The 25,235-nt window shown below is 31.5% G+C and overlaps 3 protein-coding genes across 5 annotated transcripts; 1 reads left to right on the top strand and 2 right to left on the bottom strand.

Moving 5' to 3' along the window:
- Window positions 1-1,702: 1,702 nt before the first annotated feature.
- On the bottom strand, window positions 1,703-2,387 carry LOC111446531 (auxin-responsive protein SAUR32-like). The gene has a single exon (XM_023085377.1). It carries the CDS (start codon window positions 2,349-2,351, stop codon window positions 1,857-1,859), a length of 495 nt encoding a protein of 164 aa, XP_022941145.1. The 5' UTR covers window positions 2,352-2,387; the 3' UTR covers window positions 1,703-1,856.
- A 2,411-nt stretch (window positions 2,388-4,798) lies between these two features.
- LOC111445894 lies at window positions 4,799-14,609 on the top strand. Its single transcript, XM_023084426.1, has 3 exons — window positions 4,799-4,814; window positions 13,015-13,201; window positions 13,875-14,609. Exons 2-3 carry the CDS (start codon window positions 13,028-13,030, stop codon window positions 14,418-14,420), a joined length of 720 nt encoding a protein of 239 aa, XP_022940194.1. The 5' UTR covers window positions 4,799-4,814; window positions 13,015-13,027; the 3' UTR covers window positions 14,421-14,609.
- Window positions 14,610-16,436: 1,827 nt separating this feature from the next.
- Window positions 16,437-24,801, bottom strand: LOC111446795. 3 transcript variants are annotated; one of them, XM_023085749.1, is made up of 19 exons: window positions 24,601-24,801; window positions 23,867-24,302; window positions 23,525-23,752; window positions 23,067-23,153; window positions 22,838-22,927; window positions 22,621-22,747; window positions 22,227-22,327; window positions 21,279-21,447; window positions 20,876-20,997; window positions 20,024-20,152; window positions 19,790-19,888; window positions 19,650-19,707; window positions 19,487-19,562; window positions 19,281-19,410; window positions 18,502-18,659; window positions 18,245-18,317; window positions 17,964-18,155; window positions 17,606-17,699; window positions 16,437-17,513 (listed from the first exon to the last, which is right to left on the bottom strand). In XM_023085749.1, exons 2-19 carry the CDS (start codon window positions 23,939-23,941, stop codon window positions 16,639-16,641), a joined length of 2,883 nt encoding a protein of 960 aa, XP_022941517.1. In that variant the 5' UTR covers window positions 23,942-24,302; window positions 24,601-24,801; the 3' UTR covers window positions 16,437-16,638. The 3 variants fall into 3 exon arrangements, with proteins under 3 accessions (XP_022941517.1, XP_022941518.1, XP_022941516.1); XM_023085750.1 differs by having other exon boundaries at window positions 23,867-24,024; XM_023085748.1 differs by having other exon boundaries at window positions 23,867-23,955.
- Window positions 24,802-25,235: the final 434 nt, after the last annotated feature.

Genomic DNA, 25,235 nt, shown 5'->3' with positions numbered 1-25,235 from the left:
TTCAGTTTAAGGAATATTCCCAAATTCATAAGGTTTTCTTGAATTTGAAAAAATGTTAAATAATGAAGTCCGTTAGAACTTTTAAACGCATTCTAACTTCCTACTTTCTTAATTTAAATATCTTTTCTTTTATCTTTAAATATATATATATATATATATATATATATATGTATGTATGTATGTATGTATGTATGTATACTTATTAATGTATTATATTAAACAAAAATTGAATAAAAGCTTATAAACTCAATACCCACATCTCCAATCTCTTGTTGGATTGTGATTTATTAATAAATCTTTAAATAATAAATATTAAATTATTATTAAATAACATTTGAATAAAAGATGTAACTATCTCTTCTTATATTTTTTCTGTTGGAGGATGAAAGTCTATATCTGCTAATTTAGAGAATGATCATGAGTTTATAAAGAAAGAATACTCTCCATTGAAATGAAAGATTTGTTGGAAGCCCCAAACAAAGCCATGAAGCTTATGTTTAAAGTGAACAATATCATATCATCATGTTCATCTAACACTTTAAACTGAATTATAATTAACTATAGGGAAGAACTTTCTCGGCATTTTTTCCTTTTAGTTTTTGAATTTTTTTTTCTTTTTTTTTTTGGTGGTTGAGTTGAGTTATATATTTTGAAAATTGAAACTTAATTCATGGGTTTACATTTTTTTTGTCGAGTCAACCCAATTAATCCGACCAATTCAACAATAGGGTTATAACTCAACCCTACCTCTACTTTTAAGATTACTGTCAATATTAAGAATAATTGATGTTTGCAACCAAAGTTAGTAATTGCACTTCCAACCGATTCACCGTTGACATTTTTTTGTCAAGTCAACCCAATTACCTCGACAAATTCAACAATAGGGTTATAGCTCAACCCTACCTCTACTTTTAGATTATTGTCACTATTAAAAATAATTGATGTTTGCTACCGAGGTTAACAATTGCGCTGCAAAATGTGAATGTAATATATGAGTTTTATGATCTTCGTTTTCTAAAATAATTTTTTTAAAAAAAATTTCATCCCAACCCAATCTTATTCGGGTTGCTCGGGTCATCAACCCTATCAATTTAAGGTGGATACAAACGATTTTCCCTGTTTAACCCAACCCAAACGGTGTATGGGATGGATTGGACTATCCGATTCAAAAAAAGAAAAAATAAAAAATATATATATATATATATATATATATATATATACATTTAATTCGTCAACTTTTGTATTTACTTAAAATTATTTAGGAATAGGTAATTTATTAGACAACATTTTGTTAAATAGACAACTTAATTAAAAGTTTAAAAAGCCTAAGGATTAGACTTTCCTCTAAAAAGGATTAACAATAATTCTTAAAATTATTAGAATTAAATTATTACAAATAATTTCATATACTTTGAATTTAAAAAAGTAAAAACATATTTAATTTTATCCCAAAAATTGGACGGTAAACCGAAGCACGGATTTTCCGAGTCCCTTTTTATTTTAATAAATATTTTAAAAATAGATCCGTTTCAAACAACCAAATCACTTCCAAAACTGGAATTTATCGAATAGCGCCAGCCAAACATGCAAAATCCCCATTTTGTTCCCATGTCAATTTTCAACCCCCAGAAAACATAAATAAATAAAATTAGGGAAAGAGAGCAGATCCGGAGTATAAGCAAATATTTAAAAAAATAAAAATAAAAATAAAAATAAAAATAAAAATTATTCATATATTTCCTCTTTCTTCATACATTTGATGTTACCTCCTTCAAGAAAAAGATTAAATGAGGAATCAAAAGAGAGAAAAAGAGAGATTTCTAATGTTTCCTTTTCGTTCTAAATCAAAATTCAATCTATCTGCACATTGGACTCTGCGGACGGTGCGACGGCGTAAGCAGCAGCGATTCCAACGAACAAAGGCTCAAAACTTCCTCTCCGCCGAACAAATCTCCCTTCTTCCTCTCCACCAATCTCACCACATGTTCAAACACCGTTACCTCACAAGGCAGCCTCAGAACTCCAGTTTGTTGAAATCCGAACTCCTCCTCCGCCTCTCTTAACAGAATCTCAAACGCCGGATGCCCTAAGTACTGCGTCGGAATCACAAATCGCTTTTGCTCCTCACCGACGCTCACCGCCAAAGATCCTTTCGGTACGGACGCGCCGGAAACATCGCATCCGGCTGAGAGCGTCCGCTTCAGAAACTTCATGCTCTTTCCGCCAGATCCCGCCGCCGTGCCGGAGTATCTATTCGCCGTCTTTGATGAGTTCGCCAACTTCCGCCACTTCTTCAGGATCTGTTGAAGCCTAACGATGTCTCTGATTTTGTTAGACTTCTTTGAATCCATGGCGACTTTGGTTTTTGTTTTCGATTTGAGGAAAGTCTCAACCCTCGTTGCTATGAATTTATAGGCGGTTGGAATACGGATTTGAAAAAACGTAAAATTTTAATTAATTCGAGTAATTCTCTCCGTATTTTCTGTTGCGATACCCAAAATCATCCAAAATAATAATATTTAAAATACTAATCAGAATTACTTCTATACCTATTTCTTATCCCTAAACCTTTTCTTTTAAGTGAACGTTATATCTTATCCAACATTAAATTTTAAATTTGTGGAGCTAAACAATTTATTAAATACCATAAATTTAAAATAATTTTATATTAATTGGAACTAATAGTTTATCAATATTGTCAATATTATAGGTACTATTATTAATAATCCATAAATATATTTATTTTATCACGTGAAAATAGTTGCTACAATGATACTATGATTTTATAGTTAAACTATAAGTTAATAACCGTAATTATATTACTAATTTAAACATAGTTCAGCTTATTAAAACATATATGAGAAGATATTTATAATTTTACATGTAAATATTTTTTATATTATTTTTCATTAGGAATTTATTAATTAAAATAAAATAAATAATTAAAAAAAGTATTATTGTTATTAGTACTTAGGGGTGCGTAATCCAAGGCTTAAAAAATTGGACTGAAGTGTGACACTTTTGACAGTTAAGGCAATAATCTCTCGGCTTTTATTTCCGGTAAAGATAACCCATGTGGGGTTAGCATATTTCATTAATATATATATATATATATATATCAATAATGGCTCGAAAGTCGAACCTCATCGTTCGTTGCTGAAGGGTCAGGATCTATTGTATCATGGCCGTACACCTGTTGCATTTTTTAATATTTTAAATCAACCCTAATTTCATCATGTATATGAATTATTATAATTTTATTTAACGCAAGTCAATTTCCATTTTATTTAAAGGAAAAAATGGGTTAATAATTTATTATTGGATTTCTTTTTTACGGTCTTTTCAATTGGCGCTGTAATTTTTTTTCTTTTAGTATAATGTGTTTAAAATATAATTATATTGATTAAAATACTATATTTTGGTTGATGTATTTTATTTTATTTTATTTTATTTTTTTAAAAAATAAAATTATAACTTTGTTTATTTCAAGAAGATTCGAATCAATGCTGTAGCTCGTGGGTCCATTTTAGTTATACTTGTACAATAATATATATATATATATATTAAATTTTAAAAGAAAATAAAAATAAATATAGTTGGCGAAAGAAGCGATGAGATGTCAGTTTATGGCAGGTGGATTTGGTTTCCAAAGCAAAGAGTCAAAGGGGCCTCGTACCGTTCGATTGTACTGTCCTCATTAATATATTTTTGGTTAAAATAATTAATAAATTTAATAATAATGATATTTACAAAAAGCTTTTTATTTAAAAAAATGTAAAATCTTAAGAAATATAATATTTAAAAAATTATAGACTCAATTTATAAAAGAGTAATTATTAAAATAAAACTTTAAAAGCGTAATTATTGTGTATTATTTTCTTACTTTAACTGATATTGTAACTGCCCTAACTGCCCTTTGGCTTTGATTTCGATGGAACCCATGTGAGAGTCGTCTTTCTTTTACAATTTCCAATGTCCGTCTCAAATCTACCTCCGTTTTCGAGGTTGTCCCATCTTTGCTTTCTTTCCGATTTGAAGACAATCAAAATAATATAACAAAAAAAGAAACAAAAACAGGTCTTGACCTTGTTTCGATGCTTGGACCTAGGAGTATTATTCTATTGTCTCGGTTAATGGTCTTTTGAACCCCTACTTGGTGCCTAAACCAAACGCCAATGTGCGGACGAATTAGGAGCGTGGGGGCGTGTCGGCGCGCCAAGACAAGCGCCATTAACCTCTCGCAAGCTTTTGCCTCGCACTTCGACGACGTTGTCCGCACGCCAAGGCCCATGTCATGGCTGCATGTTGAAGTCAAGGATGATGGTATAGGGTTGCCAAATTTTAAGCGGTAAAATACCGTGGCCCAATCTTTTTTTTTTTTAATCATTTTAAAAGGTCTGACCAAAAAAATATATATATATATTTAAAAGGTAAGAAATTAAAATAAATTTCTCCTAATTTTAAAAATCTAATTCCCTTGGATTTAAATTTTAAAATGTTTTTTTTGTTGGCGTTTGAAGATTAATTAACACATTTACCGTATCTTAATTATATATATTATTTTAATTCTTTTAAAATTAATTATAATTATCATTAATACGATAAACTTTTTAAAATTAAACATCTTAATATTTAGATTAATTAACGAAAAATCAACGTCGACGACTAAAAGTTAACATTAACAGTGAACTTCAAGAGTAAAAATGTAAAATCCTAAAATTTAGGGATTAAATAGAAATTAAACCCAAAATGAAAATTTTTTGAAATTTAGAAGTAAAAATGATAATTTTTTTATAATAATAATAATAAATAAATAAATAGTTGTATGAACACTAAATTATAACATTTTAGCGCGATGATGATGTATGTTGTTTTAATATTTATATCATGAATTTTATGGGTTTTCTAAATATAATTATTGTATGTTTATATAATTTGTAATGTATAAATGTGGTTCTTATCAAACGAGGGTCCACAAAATACAAAATATTCGTGAAATAAAAATTAGAGTTGAATCCTGTTTGGCCCCTCAAAGGGTCGGCTCTAAAATCTAATATCTAATAACTTATGACCTCAAACGCAATTGGATATTAATTTTAATTTTAAAATATTGGGCATAAAAAAAACTAAATTTGTTGATGTCACTCTAGAAGTAGCCATGAGACACGTTGGATTAACGAAAACTACACACTAAAATAAATTTAAATAATAATTATAAAATGGCAAATTACAATAAAATAAGAAATCTTATATTATAAACCATTATTTTAGGTATTTGACTCATTTTATATTTTTAAATTTTACTAATTTTATATTTCAAAAAAATCAAAATTGAACTAAAAAATAATGTTAATATTCAAAGTAAAGAATTTATTAATTTTTTAACACTTATTTTTATTGCCTAAATTGCGAAAAAAAAACTCTTAATTCAGTCGTAATATCATTTTAGACGTTATACATTAAATTATATTTTGATTATCGTTTAAATTTAGTCTATGTATTTTTAATTAATATATTCATATTTTAATGTCAAAATTGATTAAATAATGGATTCAATTTCTTCTCTTATTCGGGATCATCTCTCCTAGTCTTGATCTAGCCGGTCCCCACCACTGAACATCCACCTTTCTTCTGTTTGTAACATGTATATTTTTGCTTGTTTGGATCCTCGAACGTCGAGTGAAAGCCAATGTGTTTTTCGAAGGGTTTTTTGAAAAAAAAGCCTATCCGAGGAGATGTTGAAGTTGTGCATGAAGTAGTCTCTATCTTCTGGTCAGAGACAAGGGATGGATGTCACTAGGCTCAGTCAACTCAATGGGGAGAGGGGGGAATCCTTGGCTCTATTGAACAGAGCTGTGTGATAGGTGACTATCCAACACGGTTCGGAGAGCACTTTTAGTATGCGTTGGTGAATAGAAGCCCCTCTATCAAGCAAGAAAGAAACGGCTCTGCCCACGGTGGAGTCGCCATTGACTCTATTTATTATTATGGTAAATCACTGTATCAAGATGTCAATCTGAGATATTATTTCAGTTCGATACGTCCAACTACAAGACTGACCTTTAGCTTTCGTCTTGGTAGATGTATTATTTTACATTTTCCTCATTCATTCATTTCGACGTGATTAATAGAAATTAAATTAAAATTAGAGAGCAAATATAAATTAGTTTACAAAAAAAAACAATATTTGAAGTTTGAAATTTGAGTATCAACTCTGTCAAAGGTTTGAATGTACAAATTTAAATTACAACAAAGACTTTAAAATAAAATAATAATGTGGCAGGAACCATGAATATTAATTATAATTATAAAGATAAAAATGGGCAAGTGGTTGACTTTGACCTAAACAATAAGGGGCAAGGGCAATGGAGGGGAACGACAACGTGATCCGCACCTTAATGAAGTAATGAAGAGAATAATTAATGCGGCTCCGTTACAACCCGATTAATTAAATACCCCAAAGGGCCAAACTCATTAAGCCACTCATTGCCCATCATCAATACGCATTCTTTTTGCATAAGCAACTATATTATATGTTTCAAAAAATGTGAATTCAATCCATGGAATTTTGGTAGTATAGCCTATTCTTTGACCATGATTTTATTTTAATTAATAAAATTGAATTGATTTTCCGTTTACTCGAGATTGAGACTTCTTATTTTACTTAAAATGGTCAGATTTACTGGAATTATATTAGAATAGGTTAGTCGTTGTTTATCGACTAAAAGTGAGTAATCTTAGAAGACGAGTGTTCCACTCAATTTTAGATATTGTGAACGGGTATTAAAGTCGTGGATGATCATAATAGAGTTTATAAATAAAGATATCCATTTAGCCTAAACCGAGTAGGAAATCAAAGGGTCGGTGAGTGATGAAAGATTTTTTTTTTTTTTTTGACTAAATGGGTCGGAGACAAAAAAATTATATTCCCTATCCCGACTCTCGTCTTGCCTCACACGCACACAAAAATATTAGAAATTTGATAATTATGTTCTAACACGGTACGTTTGAAATATTTTAAGATATATTAAGGTTTTTATATCTTTCATAGAAATTATTCATTAATTATTTTTGCTCGAATATTTTGTTTTCTATATATATATATATATATATATAATTTTCTACAAATAAACAAAGAAATTTAGAGGGAATGAAATAGAAATGGTCGGTATGACATTGTATATATATACTTTAATTTCGTTCCCCTGTAAGATCAATATCACAACCAATATTCTAAGAAAGGAGATTTTTAGATATCGGTAGTTGTCCGGTCATACCCAATCAGTAAGATTCTATAAGAAAATGTAGTTAAGATCAAATTTTCGAGTCCGCTTCCAAGAAAAATTCAGACTTTCTTTTTTATGCTATCATCACACAAAAACAGTTTCCAGAATGCCATTGTTATGAAGTTGATCCGGCTTATGCAACTACGGCATCCCTCTGAATAAGCAAAATTATTTTCGAACGTAATAAAAAAAAAAAATCAACTTTTTACGTCAAGATCCGTTGATTTTATGTAGAGATTTCTTATATTTGAAAAATATTTATTAAATATGATTTGTTATAGTTATTTCTTTATTAATATTGGGTCAAGTAATCATTAAATATTTGAATTTTATTTATTTTAGTTGAAAAAATATTTGAATTTTCCGAATCTCAAATCTATTCACGCTTCATTATCGTGCCACGTGGATTTAAAAAACGAGTTTGACAGAACAATGTGTACACAAATTTTTTTATCGTGGAATATTTTCATCATAAAACATTTAAAAATTAATATACCGTAGAAAAATGCATTAAAAAAAAACACCAACTTTCTGCAAATTTAAACACATTTTTTCCTTTTTAAAATAAGGAAGCCACTTGGTCAGTGACCAAATTAAGCAAATATCACACATGTGTACAATCAGTCAGTATCAAGTGAGGAGGACAGAGACACGATGAAATGTGGACGGTGATTAAAATATTCTTTTCTTCTTAAATATTATATATATATATATATATATATATATTATTGTTGACATTTTATAAATATTTATAATTTAACATTTAACTTTATGGTTCTGTTATGTGAAATATCAAAAATAATATTAATTATTTTTAGATATAATATAATTTTTTAGTAAAGTGAAATATATTTTTTATTTTATAAATGTAATATAATCTTAATTTCACAATTTCAAAATTAAATTACATAGGTATTAAATTTGTTTTAAAAAACTAATAATACATTGAACTCGGCTTTAAACATTTAATATGACTCGATTAATTAAAGTCAAATGAATCCCACATAATTTTTTTTTTAAATATCCAATATAAATATATACTTATCAAATAAATATAAAAACTACCAATATTTATTAAATAATTTATTTAATAATGTACATTAATAAATATATATATATATATATTATTTCCATCAGAAGAATCGTAAATTTCATTAATGGATTAGTATTATTATTATTAAATAGAAAGGGAAAAAAGTCGTCACGTGCTTCTGGTTCAGATGGACTGATGGAGTGCCGAGCACGTGCTTCGTTCTGGCTGCTCCCCTGTCAGATGGGCTGGGCTGAAAAGGATGCTGATGGTCTAAGTGAAGTAAGCCCTAATTTAAACTCTCATTCTCTTCATCTTTTTCCTTAATTAAGAAGCTAATTAATTAACAAATAATATCCCTAATTCATTTAAAAAATATTTATATTATTTTAAAAGTGACTCTTAATATTACTCTTAAAATCTATTTTTTAATTATTCATTATTATTTTTCATATTTCCATTAATCAGAATATGGTTGTTACTATATATTATTTTTTGAAAGATCTTTACTATATAAATTATAAATCATTATTAATAATTGAATTATAAAATATGGAAAATAAATTAATTCTATATATGAAAAAAAAATCAATTTATACACTAAAAAACTCCATAATTAAATTTTTGCTAAATTAACATTTTAATTTTAATTAAAAGCATTGCATTAAATTGAGCTAGATTAGTGCATGTGATTGATCTTGGAATCTTTTTTTTTCTTTTCTTTTCAAAATTTATAAATTTTTACAAAATTCCAACTTTACCCTCTTATATATTTTATTATTCATTAAATATACTTAAATAATATTATTGTTAATGATTTTTTAAACCATAATGTATAAGAAAGTAGTATTCTTAGTAATTCAAATTAATATGTTAAAAATAAAATAAATCGATATTTTATCCATTGAGTTATACTTGATCAAAGATCTCGATAAAACAAAAATGTCTAAAATTGATTAAAGTGGACTAAAATGTAATAAGAATTGGGAGCGAATAAAAGGAGTTTGGGCCGAAGCCCAAATCTATAGTTGGCCTCGATTGTGGTCACTCGTGTACTCTACAACTATGACTACTACCTCCTCGATTCATGCGATTCAGGTTCGACTCTAATTCGATCCTCTTTTACCTTAATTTTAGAGTAATTAATTTTTTTTATTTAATTTAACGATTTCGAAGTTTAGATTTTGATTAAAATATAATTTTTCAATTATTAATTTAAAGAGGAATAGACCCTTCTAATGACTTGAAGAGATATATAGCATTTAGGAAAGCTGATAATATTGGGTTGTGTGGAAACAATTGTCGGCCACTTAATGCCTCAAATTCTTAGCCTTTCGTGCACTTATACTTTACCTTACATTCATTTTCTGTCACATTTATAATGTCAAAAATAGCCAATGATATATATATATTTTTTAATTTATTTTAAGTTTGTTTAATTTATTTTTAACGTTTTTATTAAAAATATTTTTAAAACCTCAATTAAAAAAATTAAAAATAGTAATTCTAAGTCGTTGACCTGCTTTGTAGCAAATCGAGCCTAACATATCTTGGTTGTTGAAAGAGGTAAAACAAGCTTTCGAACGTTTAGGAGCTGGATGGAGGAGCATGTCGAGTTTTGAGATGAGAAAATTCCATGTATAGTCTCGGCACATGTCATTGCTTTAAACATTAGAGTGTACATCAAAACATCACATTTGTACAAGATTTTTTCATTATGTAGGGAGCTTATCCCGAACTTCGAATCTCGTTAATCAAATTATTAAATAAACACTCAATAATTTTTTTAATATTACAATTAGTTAACATTGGAACCTACCTGACTTTGAAGATGGTTTATTAATATATTATTTCATGGAATTATGTTGAAATTAATTATGTTTTAATTTTTATATTTTAGATAATTCTAGCACTTAAAAATATTATATAAACTATAAAAATAACAATAATTTCAAGTATAAATAACACTTATTAGTAAGAAACATTTTTTTAATTAAAAAAAACGTATTTTTATTTATTTATTTAAAGTATCATATAATAATTTAGTTAGAATATTCCTCTTACATTAATTATTAGAAAACAGTTATGCATAGCGTTTATTTATATTCATGCTCTACTTTATAATTATATCAAAAAGAAAAAAAAATTGATATATAAATATTTGTAGGACTTTAATGCTTTAGGAAAGCGATCAAAATTATTTATTTTTATAAGCTTTATAGATAATTATCAAATTTTAAATATAACAAAAAATAGTCTTAAAACGTTTTTTTAGAAAGAAACCGACATTAAAAAAGAAAAAAGAAAAAAAAAACTTAAAATGTCTATTAATTTTCTTAAAATAAAACTTACAAAACGTGTCTTAAATATTTTTAGTTATATATATAAAGCTAAATTAATAACAATACCCATAAATTTTACTTTTCTAAAAAAAAATTCCATAATTTTTTTAAAATTTCAATAATTAAATTAAAAAATACTCTTACACTCAAAATAAATAAAAAAACATCATTAGTTTTGAATAAAAATCATTAATACTTTATTTTTAAAATACCATCAAACTTTCGGAGTTTAAAAAAATACTTCATAACTTTTAAAATTGTTAAAAAAATATTATTAAATTTTCAAACTTTTTTTAAATTTTAAAAACATCTTTAATTATTAATTATATATATATAGTGACTTTGTTTTGAATTAATTATTAAATAGGAAAAGTGTTTTGTATTATGTATACACTATTAAAAATAAATGGCTCAATATTTAATTATAACATTTAAATAATAATAATAATAATAAGCAACGTAAAAAAGGTCTCTTGGTAGTGGATCTCCTTTTTCAAGGGGATAATAATTTTCCTTCATTAATTGGTGCCAATAAGCATTTACTATTTTTGTCATTGGTTTGCTCCATCACACACTAAATGCATTATTTTATTATATTATATAGCTAAAGCTTTTAATTATTAAAAGCTTGTACTGTTTTTTTTTTAATTTTTTATTTATAAATATTTTGGAGTCTCCTAAATAAATTATACACCATTTTATTATTTTTGAGTTATTTGTTACTTAAAATTCAAAAATAATACTTGATTAATTAAATCCATAAACTTTTAGAAGCGGTCTAAATTAATTGATTGTGGATATCCTACTATCCCATCAAAAAATGTTCGTAAGACTTTAGATGAATGACGACGACCAGAATGTTGAGGATGAGTCACTGGTGCTCAACTCATAGTGAGTGGACGAGAAAAAAAAAAATTCATAGATTTAGCTTGTAGCAACCAAGTATCATAACGGTAACAGTTCAAGCTCACTGCTAGTAGATATTGTTTTGGGTATTTTCTCTCGGGCTTTTATCCTTCAATATTTTAGAGAGAAATTTTTACTCTTATCGAGGTAGGATCTTACAATAGCGAAGTTTTTATCCTTCAATATTGTTCATCCATTAATATAGAACGTGGGCTGAGTTCAAACCATTATGAAACAGGGTAGTTTACCCTACTCGACCTAGTACGAGAACAGTTATTGATTCGTACAATTGGTCATTACGCTCAGTTGAAAAGCTAGTGACACAAAGCTACAATACGTTGGATTTTGACTCAACGTCTCTAAGACTCGGGCTACAAGCAGCCCGATGAATACACTCATCGCTCGATTGTCAACGAGCAGTAGGCTAGCACGTGTGGTTGGCTAAGCCCTTCGGAACTAAATTGAATTAAAACAAATTAAATAACACTTTCATATAAAATATCCTATACGTTTCCCTAACAATTGCTCAAAATAGGCTGATTCCACGACTCACCAAAGAAGATGTTGTAACTGTTTAACACATACGTCTATGCTTCAAAATTTTAAGGTCACTTTAATTATGTGCCCAACAAAATTCCCTTTTTTAAGCATTATTAATAGCAAATAGAGAGCTCAGAACGCAAAAAATTAGCCCAAAGTTGGTAAATTATTGAACTTAATTATATTTTGTTAAAATTAAAATTAAAATTAAAATTAAACCCAAAAATATTACAAAATTTGAAAAATATCGACTCAATTTGAATTTATCAACATCTAGTTCTGTTCTTATCTCCTAAACCCTAATCTCCAAATCTATCCGCTACCCAATATTATTTTAAATAGTAAAATTCGACCACTCATGATCCTTATCGAGACCTATTAACAGCTGAAAAAATATAGTTTACTCGAGATTCTTTAGTGACGGTGAGTGTATTCAAAAGTTTATTTTGAATTATATATATTTAGTTTGTCCAAATCTTCCTACTCCCACTAAAACACCAAATTAATTAATTAATGATTGAACTTAAATAAGAATCATCTACACTAATCCAACATAATTAAAATTTAATTAGAAAAATGTAGTGAATTAAAAGTAGCATAAAAGGACAAAACTCTCCCAACACAGGCGAGAAATTTGGAGAGAGATAAAGGAAAATAGAGGGGGGGAAAAGTACTTTTATTTATTTATTTATTTATTTTTGCTTTTAAAACTTTGGGAAGAAAATAAAAAATAAAAGGTGTTTTAATTTCTTGACCAGTGAATTACGTCTTCAATCAAGTCCACATGCGTCCATTGCCTTGATCGCTCTCTTTTTTCTTTACAAATAAATAAATAAATAAATAAATAAATAAATATATATATATAGGGGGTTTGTTATTTGAAGGGGGAAGAGAGTGGAATAATTATAAGAATAATAATAATAATGGTGGCGGAGTGGAGGAGCTGTTATTTGGATGTAATATTGGTTCCTTTGGGGTCATTGATAAGCTGTGGATATCATGCATGGCTTTGGCACCGAGTTCGGACTCAGCCTTTCACGACTCTCATTGGTATTAACACTAATGCTAGGCGTTTTTGGATCTCTACCATTTTACAGGTCTTTTATCTCTATCTCTTTTTTTTTTTTTTTAAACTTTATATTAACTTCTTCCTCCTCTCCTGGCTCACGTTGGTTTGTTCTTGGTAAAATTAGCCTTACGTTCTTAAGCTTGTTCCTGTTCGTTCGTTCGGGATGAGGCAGACAACCTTTGTAGATGAAAAGAAGAACACCCCATTTTGTTAATTCATGTTAGGGTCTTATTAGTAAAATTAACCTTACGATCTTTACTTGTTCTTGTTCATCTGCTCGGGATGAGGCAGATAACCCTCGTAGATGAAAAGAACACCCCATTTTGTTAATTCATGTTATGGTCTTATTGGTAAAATTAACCTTACGATCTTTAGTTTGTTCCTGTTCATCTGGTTGGGATGACTCAAACAGCCCTCATAGATGAAGAGGCCGACAACCCTCATACATGAAGAGAAGAAAAACAACAAATTCCTTGATATTAAGGCGTCGAGACGATCGAAGAAGCTCTAATCTTTTAGAAATAGATATGTATGATCAGATATGTCATAGTCGATCAATTTGAGCTTCTGGGTATTCTTGGAATTAAAAAAAAATCGTTTTTAAACGTTCAAATTATATATTAAGAGTTATAAGCTTATTAGCTAGAAGTAGAGATTTTTTTAAAAAAAAATATAATTATTTTTGGGTTGAAAATTGGCAGGATAATGAGAAGAAGAACATCCTAGCCGTCCAATCACTGAGGAACACGATAATGGGATGCACCCTAATGGCCACTACTTCCATTCTCCTCTGTACGGGCTTAGCGGCAGTTCTCAGCAGTACGTACAGCATAAAAAAGCCTTTAAACGACGCCGTTTACGGGGCCCACGGCGAATTCATGTTGGCCCTTAAATACGTGACTTTGCTCACACTATTCCTCTTCTCCTTCTTCTGCCATTCCCTCTCCATCAGATTCATAAACCAGGTTAATATTCTGATCAACGTTCCCGCCGGCGCCACCGCCGTCACTCCCGATTACATCTCAGATCTCCTCGACAAAGGCTTCCTTCTCAACACCGTCGGTAACCGCCTCTTCTACGGCGCCCTGCCGTTGCTTCTCTGGATTTTTGGCCCTGTTTTGGTCTTCGTTTGCTCTGTTTCCATGGTGCCTGTGCTTTACAATCTCGACATCGTTTGCTACGCCGCCGCCGGGAAACGGAATACGCTCGCCGCCGGTGAGGCTAACGGTGATCTGAATAATGTTTAGGGCTTCGTAAATGGTTGATTTGATATATGTACGTAAATTGATCGGAGCGCTTAATTTAGGGCAAGCTGGCTGTCTCTCGTAGGCTTTGAAATAGACTTTTGAACGCGAATAATTGATGTGCCAAAATGTGTCTTATTTCACCCTCAACCCTTTCTGTAAAATTATTTTACTTTTGTGTATTTTAAGCTATTTTTGTTTTTCTCAATAATTGATGTTGATAATTAATAGAATTTTAGAAATTAATTTTAAGCTTAACAATTTAAATTGAAAAAAAATTAACTTTTATTTATTTATTTATGCCAATTCATCAAGTATCATATTATAAATCGTTTGTAAAATTCACGAGTATAAAGGGACGTAATTGAAAAATGTTAAAGCAAGAACAACTTCAATTTTTTTTACGAAAATTACTCAAAGCTTATAAATTAAACCATATGTTTTATCATTAATAGGTTAATAATTCTGGTTCAGTTTTTTCTTTTCTGGTTCAAATATAAGAGGTAGAGGTCTAAACTATTTTTTATCTTCGGATCGATACATTATTTAGTCGCACGATTTGTCAATTTCTTATCAACATCTTATATGTTAATAAATGTCAATTATAAACAAAATCAACCAAATATTTGTAATTATTAGATAATGAAATAATACTTAACATAATTTAAATATGTCAAATAGTTCCTAATATGTTTGATAGGGATTGATTTGATCCTTAATCTTTGAAATTTTCGTAGTTATCTTTGATGTATTAGACGTTCTCAATAGAATCGTTTCTTAATAAAAAGAAGAAATATTATTAAATATTATTTTATTAGTATTTTTTATCCGAATTTATTTGACCCAGAAACTCCATTTAGTTCGTCAAAATTTGATCGACAAATTAAAAAATATATATATTTTAAGTTCGGACACCTGACCAACTTTCTATTATTTATTATATAGAAGGGTTTAATTGAACATTTTCAATATATTAAGAATAAAGTTTAAATCGATAATATTTAAAAGAAAATAACGTGTCTAATTTATTTTTTTTCAAAAAATGAAAAAAATATTTTCCTAATTAATATTAAAAAAGTGGTCTTGTTTATGAACAATTAAAATTATGTTTTTTTTAATGAGGAAAAAAATATTAAGGAAAATTAATAAAACCAATTTTAGGACGAAATAAACATATTCCTACAGGCTATAAATTGAGAGATTAAAGGCATAATAATTAAACATGTATAAAAAAAAGATAAATTTAGAACAATAAAAAGGAAAAAGGGAAGTGGCAGACACATCATCCAACAGCTTAAATGCAGTGCTTTGGTCGGACACGCCAACCAATCATACCTCCGCTTCACTTTTTTCACAGTTCTTTTAATCAATTTCCTTTTTTTTTTTGTAAGAATCAAATATAAATTTATTATTTTTTTTTTTCTGTCCAACAAAATATTTTTGTAATATTGGGAGTATTTTTGAAACTTTCAAGAAACGAAGGCATGTTGTTAAAACAAAATTCTAACGTTTTTGTCCAAAATTTAACAGTAAAAAAACTTTGATATATTTTCTATGACTTAACTTTTAAATTACAAGATCCGACACAAATTATAGTGGTGCAATAAAAGCGTGGTGAGCTCATAACCTACATGTACGAGGATCGAAGCCCTAGCTCTGATAAAGAGAGGCTTTTCATTTGGCTATTAACTTTTGACGAGCAACGTTAAGGGGCCTTTAGAGTGACAAAGAGATATCATTGAGTTCTCTAAGCTTAGTCTCTTCATGTTTGCCTTTCCCTTTTACTAAAGCCTCAACGCTATGGAATATTAAACACATGGATATTCCTTATCACAAACGTAATCGCTTTCTCAGAAAGCAATTCAACTATCGAGTGACTGAATTTCCATTTCTGTCTGAGAGAAAAAGACAAGCAAAAAACAAAACATAAAACAGAACAAAACAAAGGCATCTCTTACCATTAACTTAAAGGTGTGAGATCCCACCAGCTTTTTGTACATCAATCTTTGACCACCAACCTGAATAAGTTTTCCACCTGAAAGGTATGATTTATTTTGAAAATGACAATAATGTCATTCTTGTTTAATGTAATCATATCAAGTTACCAGCAGTAAATAATAGGATTTTTGAATTTGATCATATCATGATTATTGTTCCATATTGAAAGAGGTTGCTATAAGAGTTATATTGTGTGGCTATGGAAAATTTTGTTGTTTCATCCTCAGTTAATCAAAGGAGTGGCCACCACGAGCGGGGAAAATTCGGCTGGTAACGGGATATTCAGCTCGGAACAAACGAACTGAACTATGCTGGCAGTAACACCCCCCAGAGACATTTTGTTGAGGTTCACGGAGATGGCAAAATTGTGATCAATATTACAAAAACCTGTGGATCCGCCCATTCCTGAATGGCCAAAACCAATAAAAGAACCTTCATCTGATCTCAACCTTGAGAATCCTAATCCAAACTTCCCATTTGGAATGGCGAAATTCTCATATTTGCCTATACCCAAAAAGGCATCATGAATTCTAGGGTCTTTGAACATGTTTCCTACGAACTTTTTTGCAGTGTTTCCATGCCTCGAGTCGGCTCTTGTGCTGGGATCATTGGCATTGCTACTGCTGCTGTTATCAAGGAGCCTAGTATAACCAGTATTGCTTGTATTCCTGAAGAGACCACCATTGGCGTCGGTTTCAGTAGAATTCAAGTTCTTTTGATGGTCATTATTTAAGTTGGCATGAATGTCCTTAGTTCTGGAAGCTTTTTGCTTCTTTGAATTCTCGGAGGGAAATTTAGGGATGTGAGGGTGGCTTCCAAGAGCTGGTTGGGAGGCTGAGGAATGCGGTGGTGGTATCACACCGCCACCAGCCAATGCTGCATAATAACGTGCCAGTGCGCGGGCCGAGCAATGTCCATTGGCAGCAGGTATAACGGCACGGCGAGTATTGAGCATATTAAATAGAGGTGCGAGAGTACTGGCAAGCTGCGCAATCATGGTTGGCTGGAAGGTGGAGGGCAATTCAGAAGGATCGATCCCAGAGATATTTTGTAGATCATTAAGATCTGGTGTTAGTGTTGCAAGACGAGATTCAACTCCTGGAGACAAGCAAAGAGTAATTAAAATAGCTCACCAAAATAACTTCCTCTTAAGAATGCAAAAAGATTGAGACAATGCAGTAAGGATTTACCGGGAGGGATTCCGATGTATAGCTCGCCTTGTATATGGAGCGGGTTAACTAATGCTTCTTCAAGAATCTCTTGGAATTTCTTCCCCGTTGCGTGCTGTTTTGTTTTAGCAGATTAAATTCAATGAGGCAAAAAATAAGCTATCTTAGGCTATATGCAAGTATCCAAGCCCATAAGCTATCTTAGTGTGCAGGTTCTGCTCTGTAATACCACAAACAAAATTATTGTCGATCCCGAGATCGTCAGCCAATGGGAACTTAATAAGACTATGCCAATGCTCGGACTCATGTTTGAACCTCCACCATGCAAAAGTCATGAAAGTAAATACAAGTGGTTAATATGTTGAACAAAACACATTACCTCAATGATTCCACCACATAGCCACCCATAGGATAGATAGTGATACACCTGCTCCTGGCCAGGTTCAGTCTCTGGCACTGATTTAGCCATGCAATTCAAACATTCGTCCCAGTCACAAATTAGCGAAGGATTTTCCCTAATATTGACCGTGGCATTATGCAGACCTGAAGTGTGGTTAAGCACTTGATAGACCTAGAAGTGAAAACCAAGAATGGAAAAATATCTTTAAATTCACTGACAACATAGCAAGCAACCTCTTTAGGGAGAGGGAAACTCTATACCTTTATTATATCTTTACCATTTGATCCAAATTCCGGCCAAATATTAGCAATATTTTCCTCAAACTTCAGTTTCCTTCAAGACAATTCATAAGAGGAAAGAAGTGGTTTCGATAAATGAAGGCACTACACAGCCATGACAGAAAAATATGCATTAAAAAAATGACCGATATTGCTAAGGACATAGTGCACTTTAACTTTGAAGGCACAACATGGACTTGTAAACCTCAATTCAACTTGCTAATAAATTATGTTCTTACCCATTATCAACTAGCCAATGCAACATTCCAGCTGTGATGCCCTTTGTCACAGAGAACACTGGAAAAAGAGTATCAGGTTGAACTGGACGAGGATCATATTTACCCATAACTCCAGCAGCAGTATCAATAATGACCTCTCCATCTTTGTAGGCACACACCTAACAGAATTGTGTAATAATTGAATAAGAGATGGATAGCAGTTCAGCATGTGTGAGCGGCAGGTTTCAATTGCTATGTACAATAGATTATTAGTGTACTAATCTCGTAATCAACTGTTGCTTTGCCATAAAATGTTAGCTAACAAACCCAAAAGGAAAATATGGAAAACTTAATCGACTTATCTCACAAAAGCGAAGATAAATAAGCTCAAGCAGTTACAAGTCTATAAATCCCAGTCTTCTACCACACATACATGTGTACGTGCAGGCATAGATACGTACAGCTATACATTTATAAGGAGTGTTAAAATCTGACTGATGGTCTAATTCTGAGAAAAAGAAGCAGCATACTACTGAATGATACTTCGGATAAATTTTTAGGATCCATAATCCGTGTTAGATTTTGAAAATTTTTCAATTCAAGCACAAAGCTGAATGGTAAGGGCTAATCTGAGCTGCATGCTATATCTGCTTTTGTATGTAATGAATGTAATAGGTCAGATGAAAAACATTGTAAAATTACATACAATAATTGATCAAAACATTGCAAATACGCAGTGACATTTTGCATTTATCTGCAGTGTGACATATTAGTATGTATATTCAAGATGTGGTACATGCCTGGATTCCAAGTATTTTATTCTCATTCCCCAGCTTGATTAAGAGCTGTCTCAGCTTATCTTCCACATCAGAATGAATAGGTGTTCTCCAGATCCATTGATCATTTACATTTGGCTCCTTGCTAATGCTTCTGAAACATCCAATATTAAACAAGCGAGTGTATGATGATGCCCCATTAACACACAAAGGTCGAGAAAAAAACTCACGCTTGTAGAACATATTCAGCAAACGGTCTCATGATATCTAGATATACTGTGCGAACATCCATCAAGGAGGAAAGACCTGCACCAAGTCCCTAGAAAGTTTAGAAAATACAAATCAAATACTCTGTTGTAAGTTAAAACCATTTGAAGTTTAAAATGTAAATACCTCTTAGAAGATTAAGGACCCGTGCAAATATTATAATATCACTAGGAAATGCATCAACCTGGAAAAAAGATGGGCTCTCACCATAACCAAACACCGAGACAAGCATGATAGATAAATAATTAGAAGCTATATCAACTTACAGGATTAAAACGTTTAGCCTCCTTATGATTTAATTTCATTTTTTCTTGTATTTCCTTCAGATTCTTCGATCTTTGCTCTGCCGCAGCTTTGAAGGTTTCCTGTAAAATAACTGAAGAAGTAAAAACATGAACCTAGTATATTCATAGGACTCATAATGAAAGATATCAGAGAATGAAAATTTGTAAGAAACGTCCAAGAAAATCATGACTCTCAAGAGCTTGGCATGCACTTACATGTGATTCTTTTGCAGCAGTTGCTGCTCGAAAGAATACATTTGTCACCGCCATTGCTTGCTCTGGCACATCAAGATGCAACTTAAGTCCCATTTCAGCGAAGGAAGATAGAAGAGCAACGTGGTCACCCTATCAAAGAATATGTTTACAAGTCATTTCCACCTTCAATGAAATGATGTGAATCAAAGGATCCATGAAGAACTACAAACCAGCTTTCTTACCATTAGCTGTCTTACAGTAACAATAGTAAACTCATACTACAAGTTTTTAACAAACTGCATCAAGTGGTAATTTATCAAACAAATAGACAAGGGAAAGCTAAGGAGTCTGAGCACACAAACAAACACAGATGTATTTTGAGTTGTCTTAGATGTTCATTAGGAGACAACTAGATAAAGACTGAATTAAAAAAACCAGGGAGGATGATATTCCCCTTTGTGTCTATAAGAAGGCCAAGCTATGTTATATATAATCATTATTGGAAGTAAATTGATTAAAAAAAAGTTAGCAAAACAAAACACTGTCTACATTTACTTACACATTAGAAGGGTAAAATGCAGACAGTTTACTATCAACGTTATGCAGTTCACTGTCAATGATAATGTTTTGAATATTCAATGAACTGTGTATTCATATTATCAAACATCGGTAAGTCTTCAATCTTGCAATGTGGCACTTAGAGAATGACATGCATCGAACTTTTAAATTGACAATTGTATTTAAGCTAAATCAAAGGATCAAATTCTAAAAATATGAATGTGAAGGAAATCGTATATATGAGGGTCTAATTTCAAAACTGCAGAAACTACACGTGGCTTTTATATTTTACCCAAATCATAATGTCATACAAACCTCTGCAGCTGCTAAAAACATCTTTGCCAGAGCTAGTTTCATGGTGCAAGGTAATTTCTTTGTAAGCCCAAAGTCGAGCAAAATTGGACGATGAGGAGGCTCCTTGCTGATGAGAAAATTCCCTGTACAAAGTACCGATAAGGCACAACTATTGTATTGGGATCGCACATCCCTAACATTTTCACAAGACCAGTTTTATGATTCTTTTAATTATCTAGCTTTCTGAATTTCTGAGGGTCTGGTTCAGAAATCGTGATTATAATTTTTTTTCCATTTAAGGCAAAAAGCTAACAGAGACATTTCCATTTTTTTCATACTTATAAGAAACATGCTCGAGTTTCTTATATTTGGTGTGCATAAGCTCGTGTGACATTAAAATGACTACACATAGATGGGAATGTACCAGGATGAGGGTCGCCATTGAAAAATCCATCAACATAAATTTGGTGTGCATAAGCTCGTGTGATTTCTTCAACAATTTTGTGTTTGTCAATACCATAAGCTTCCAGGTCAGCAGCGTCATTTAAGCGTATACCGTCCATATACTCTAAAATTAGAACTTTCTCTGTTGACTGCCATAGAAACCCACAGAACAACTGCTGACTATGCAAGCAACAAAATCTTATGCGTACGCAGAACCATGTAAGCAATAAATTTTCCATTCCAAATGCTGAGAAAATATACTAAACTTTAAGCATGTTGCTAAGTTATGAGCAAAGATCAATCCTTGAGATGATGACTTTGATTTTGTAGACTTGCTTGTCATAGATGTCTACGTATCCTTTAAAAAAAATTCATAAAAGCTAAGAACATAATTGGGAAGCCTTTAAAATGATTAATGTTTCCTGCCTACAACAATAAAATTTACATTTCTAATTTTGTTAAGTTCAACAATTGTAGGGATATGGGGTCGAATCATCAACTTTAGATATAGTAATAGGTGACTTATCTATTAAGCTATACTTAGACGGACAATTTTAGAAATCTTTATCTCAAATAAGCTGTCATTTTCGCAAAGTTCCTCAGTAGTTCTTTAGCTCTTTTGAGTTAGTTCTACATGGTAGGAACAGATAATTATTAATCAACCATAGAGTTGCAAACTGCACTCCTTGTCGAGTCGTTGACTAAAAAAATACTTCATGCAAAGCACATCCAGCCACATTACACCTTCAGACAGATGAAATATTTTCATTTGCCATTTATGTTGGCCTCTAAATATTGTAACAAATAAAATTTTCCTACAAATTACTTTCAAGTAGTGCTACATCCGTACTTATATCCATGATAATATTTTGATTCAATAGTATCTAGACATTTGAGAAAATATGATATTATAAGGCAGGAAAATTACCTGAATAACTTCCGGTATAGAAACATTCACAGTCCCAAGGACTTCATTACCATCCGATTCGTTTGTGCAGCCAAGATTTCTAGATACTGTCCTAGTGTTCTCTACAAAATGAAATAAGAAAAGAGGAACAGGAAAAGATGCATTAGGTGGCATGAATTTTAAATGAATGTTATGGCCTGTAATTGCAGAGATGCACTGAAGTAAACTAAGATAATGAGTTTGGCCAATTAGGCATTTATGTTTATTGCACCATTTCACCAAACAATATAAAACGCATGGCTAGGTGTGCCAAACAATAAGTTGAATACAGGGGTATTGTTGGTAACATGCTTTTGTCCTTCACTCGCCAACAATAGCTGAAATGTCTTTTACAGTAAGTTCAGAAAAGACGTACCAGCTTCAAGATTGAAATCAAGTTCTTTGGGAGCTTCTCGGCACCATTCATCTATAATGGGATTAAAGTCATACTGCGGCTCTGCCCAGCCTATCCAATCAACAACCGCCTTTGCATTCTTCAGGTCCTGAAACAGTCAACATATGCTTACCAATCAGGCAGAGGGTTTATCAAATGTCTTGATCAAAAGTCTTCAAATCTATAGAGCATGCTAAACCTCTAATATAACTGCCTTTACGCCCTCGTGTTGCACTTTGATAACCACCTCCCTTCCATCAAGCAACGTTGCTCGGTGCACTTGGGCTATCTGACAGAACCAAGTGCAATAAAATAAGGGAATTTTCAAACATGCAAATCCTACACTTGAAATAAAATATCTACTGAATGTGAACCTGCTCTAGTGATTCATCTGTACCCTACAACTGTCTATGGTAAGAGGATCTTACAGATGCAGTTGCTAAGGGCGCTTCCACAAAGTTTGTAAACAAATCACTGATTGGTTTCCCCAACTCTTTCTGTATGGTCTGACGAATCTGTCATGAAACACAAGTATCAAGAATATGCCAATTAGAAATCTGAGTAATGCTATAAGCTTCTGAAGTTCAGCATGCCAAACAAAACATGGCGAGTAGTAAAAGAAATTGAAGAAAACACCAACTTCCTCACCATCTCATGATAAGAAACTGCACAATTTCATCCAGGATTGGAAATGTTCGAAGATTTTTTGTCCAAAAAGATTTATAAGGCAGGAAAACGTACATCACTAATCAACCAAAAGAGAAACAGAGCATGTTTAACTGAGCAATGTGATTAGAACGAGCATGATAGCTATCAGAGGCCTGTCTCATTGATGATCCATTAATTAGTTTTCTGTCACGAAAATAAAAAAAACATAAAAGATAACCTCTTGTAAAGGACGAGGAGGAAGAGAGTCCTGTAACTGTTTGAGGAGGCGTATGTAGGCATCAGGTATAACATCTGCTCGAGTAGATAAATACTGTCCAAATTTCACCCACAAACCTTCCAACTCTATAATCAAACTCAACGAGCGCTTTGCATTACGTTCATGTGCCTTTTCCCATAAGGCTGATCTTTTAGACTTGCTAATCCACTTCTCTCTTTGTTCTAATGCCTTCAAAAACCCCCCACAAATACTAAATTAACTTAATTCTTATGCATGAAAATTAAATAAATAAAGGTATATGAACTGGTTTCTTGCGCGTAAACAGGAATCAGGGAACTTTACCTTATAATCCAGGTATATCACTAAAGCCAGGGTGAACACTCTCATTCTTCTTCTGTATATGTTGCCCCATGCCATCTGAGAAAAATAAGCTGGAGAAGACAACAATTGTTTTAGTTCTCACTTTCTTTGAAAGACGATAGAACTTTACGCTGAAATCCCTATAATAAGTGAATTTGTGTTGAAGTCAGCAGGCTAATTAGAAAATGATCCTTGCAATTTAAAATTGCCGAGCCTGAAAAAAGCTCGTCTATAATCCTTCATCGCCCATTTCTATGGAAATTCGTGTTCATCTTTAGTTTCTCATCCGGTAGCGTCAAAGTCAATTGCAGAAGCTTAATCCTCTAAGCGGCGAACAAATTAAGAAACTGGAATGGATGATTACACCACACCATTCATTGCAGGATAAGTTGAGCCACCTTGTCTTCTCCAATTTCAACTATATTAAACACCGCTCATCACTTTCTACGTAACGACTTTACACATACACATTTCAGATAACTATGAACTTCCTAGAAATCATCAACTTCAATAAACAAAATAGATTTGGAGAATATTTACAATAGAATCACTTCCGCGACAATAGAAATTTCGGTAATCACAAGATAACAGCCGTATACGTAAAATAAAATCAATGCAATTCATGAACACGATAATCATTACAATTCCAGCTTCAAACGCATGCGATATGCTGATGTCTAAACTCATAAAAAAGCAGCAAAGATTCCTTCACCAACCTGAGAAATGAAATGATTCGAACCTTCCGAGGATGAAATTAATCCGATAAACAAACGGGAAGGCTGAAAATCCCGAAACGCGACTCCTCGAAAAGGAAGAACAATGGAAAACCAAAAGAGAAAATAGCGATCGAAATTTCACAATTCGATCAGAATTTTGCCGTTTTCAATTGTTCGGTGATGAGGTTTGCAATCTGATCACATAACTTTTAGAAACTTTGGTAAATTTATGGGAACATTTTGCCGCGGCTAAGACCAAATAAATGGCCACGTCGACTGTTGGTTTCCATGTGGCTGCTTACGTGGATTTTTTTGTGCCCCCAGTGGGTACATGCAGTGTGAATACAGTTACGTGGAAAAAAACTGCAAATGGTACGTCGACCGTCCCTTTGCCGTACGATTGGAACCATTCGTATTTGGATGAAAATTAATTTTAATTTCACTCCTAAATTTTAAAGCTTATTTTCTATATTATTTTCCAAAATATAAAATATTCAAATTACCCATAACTAAAATAGTTTTTTTTAGTTTATGAATTAAAATAAAATTTTAAAATCTAAACAATAAATATTTATTTATTTTAGATTAAATTATATGTATAAATAAATAATTAAAATAAGGTTGGTCTCAGTATT

This window comes from Cucurbita moschata, unplaced genomic scaffold, assembly GCF_002738365.1.
Source record: "Cucurbita moschata cultivar Rifu unplaced genomic scaffold, Cmos_1.0 Cmo_Scf00008, whole genome shotgun sequence".
NCBI lineage: Eukaryota > Viridiplantae > Streptophyta > Magnoliopsida > Cucurbitales > Cucurbitaceae > Cucurbita > Cucurbita moschata.
This window is presented reverse-complemented; position numbering and strand designations above follow the sequence as displayed.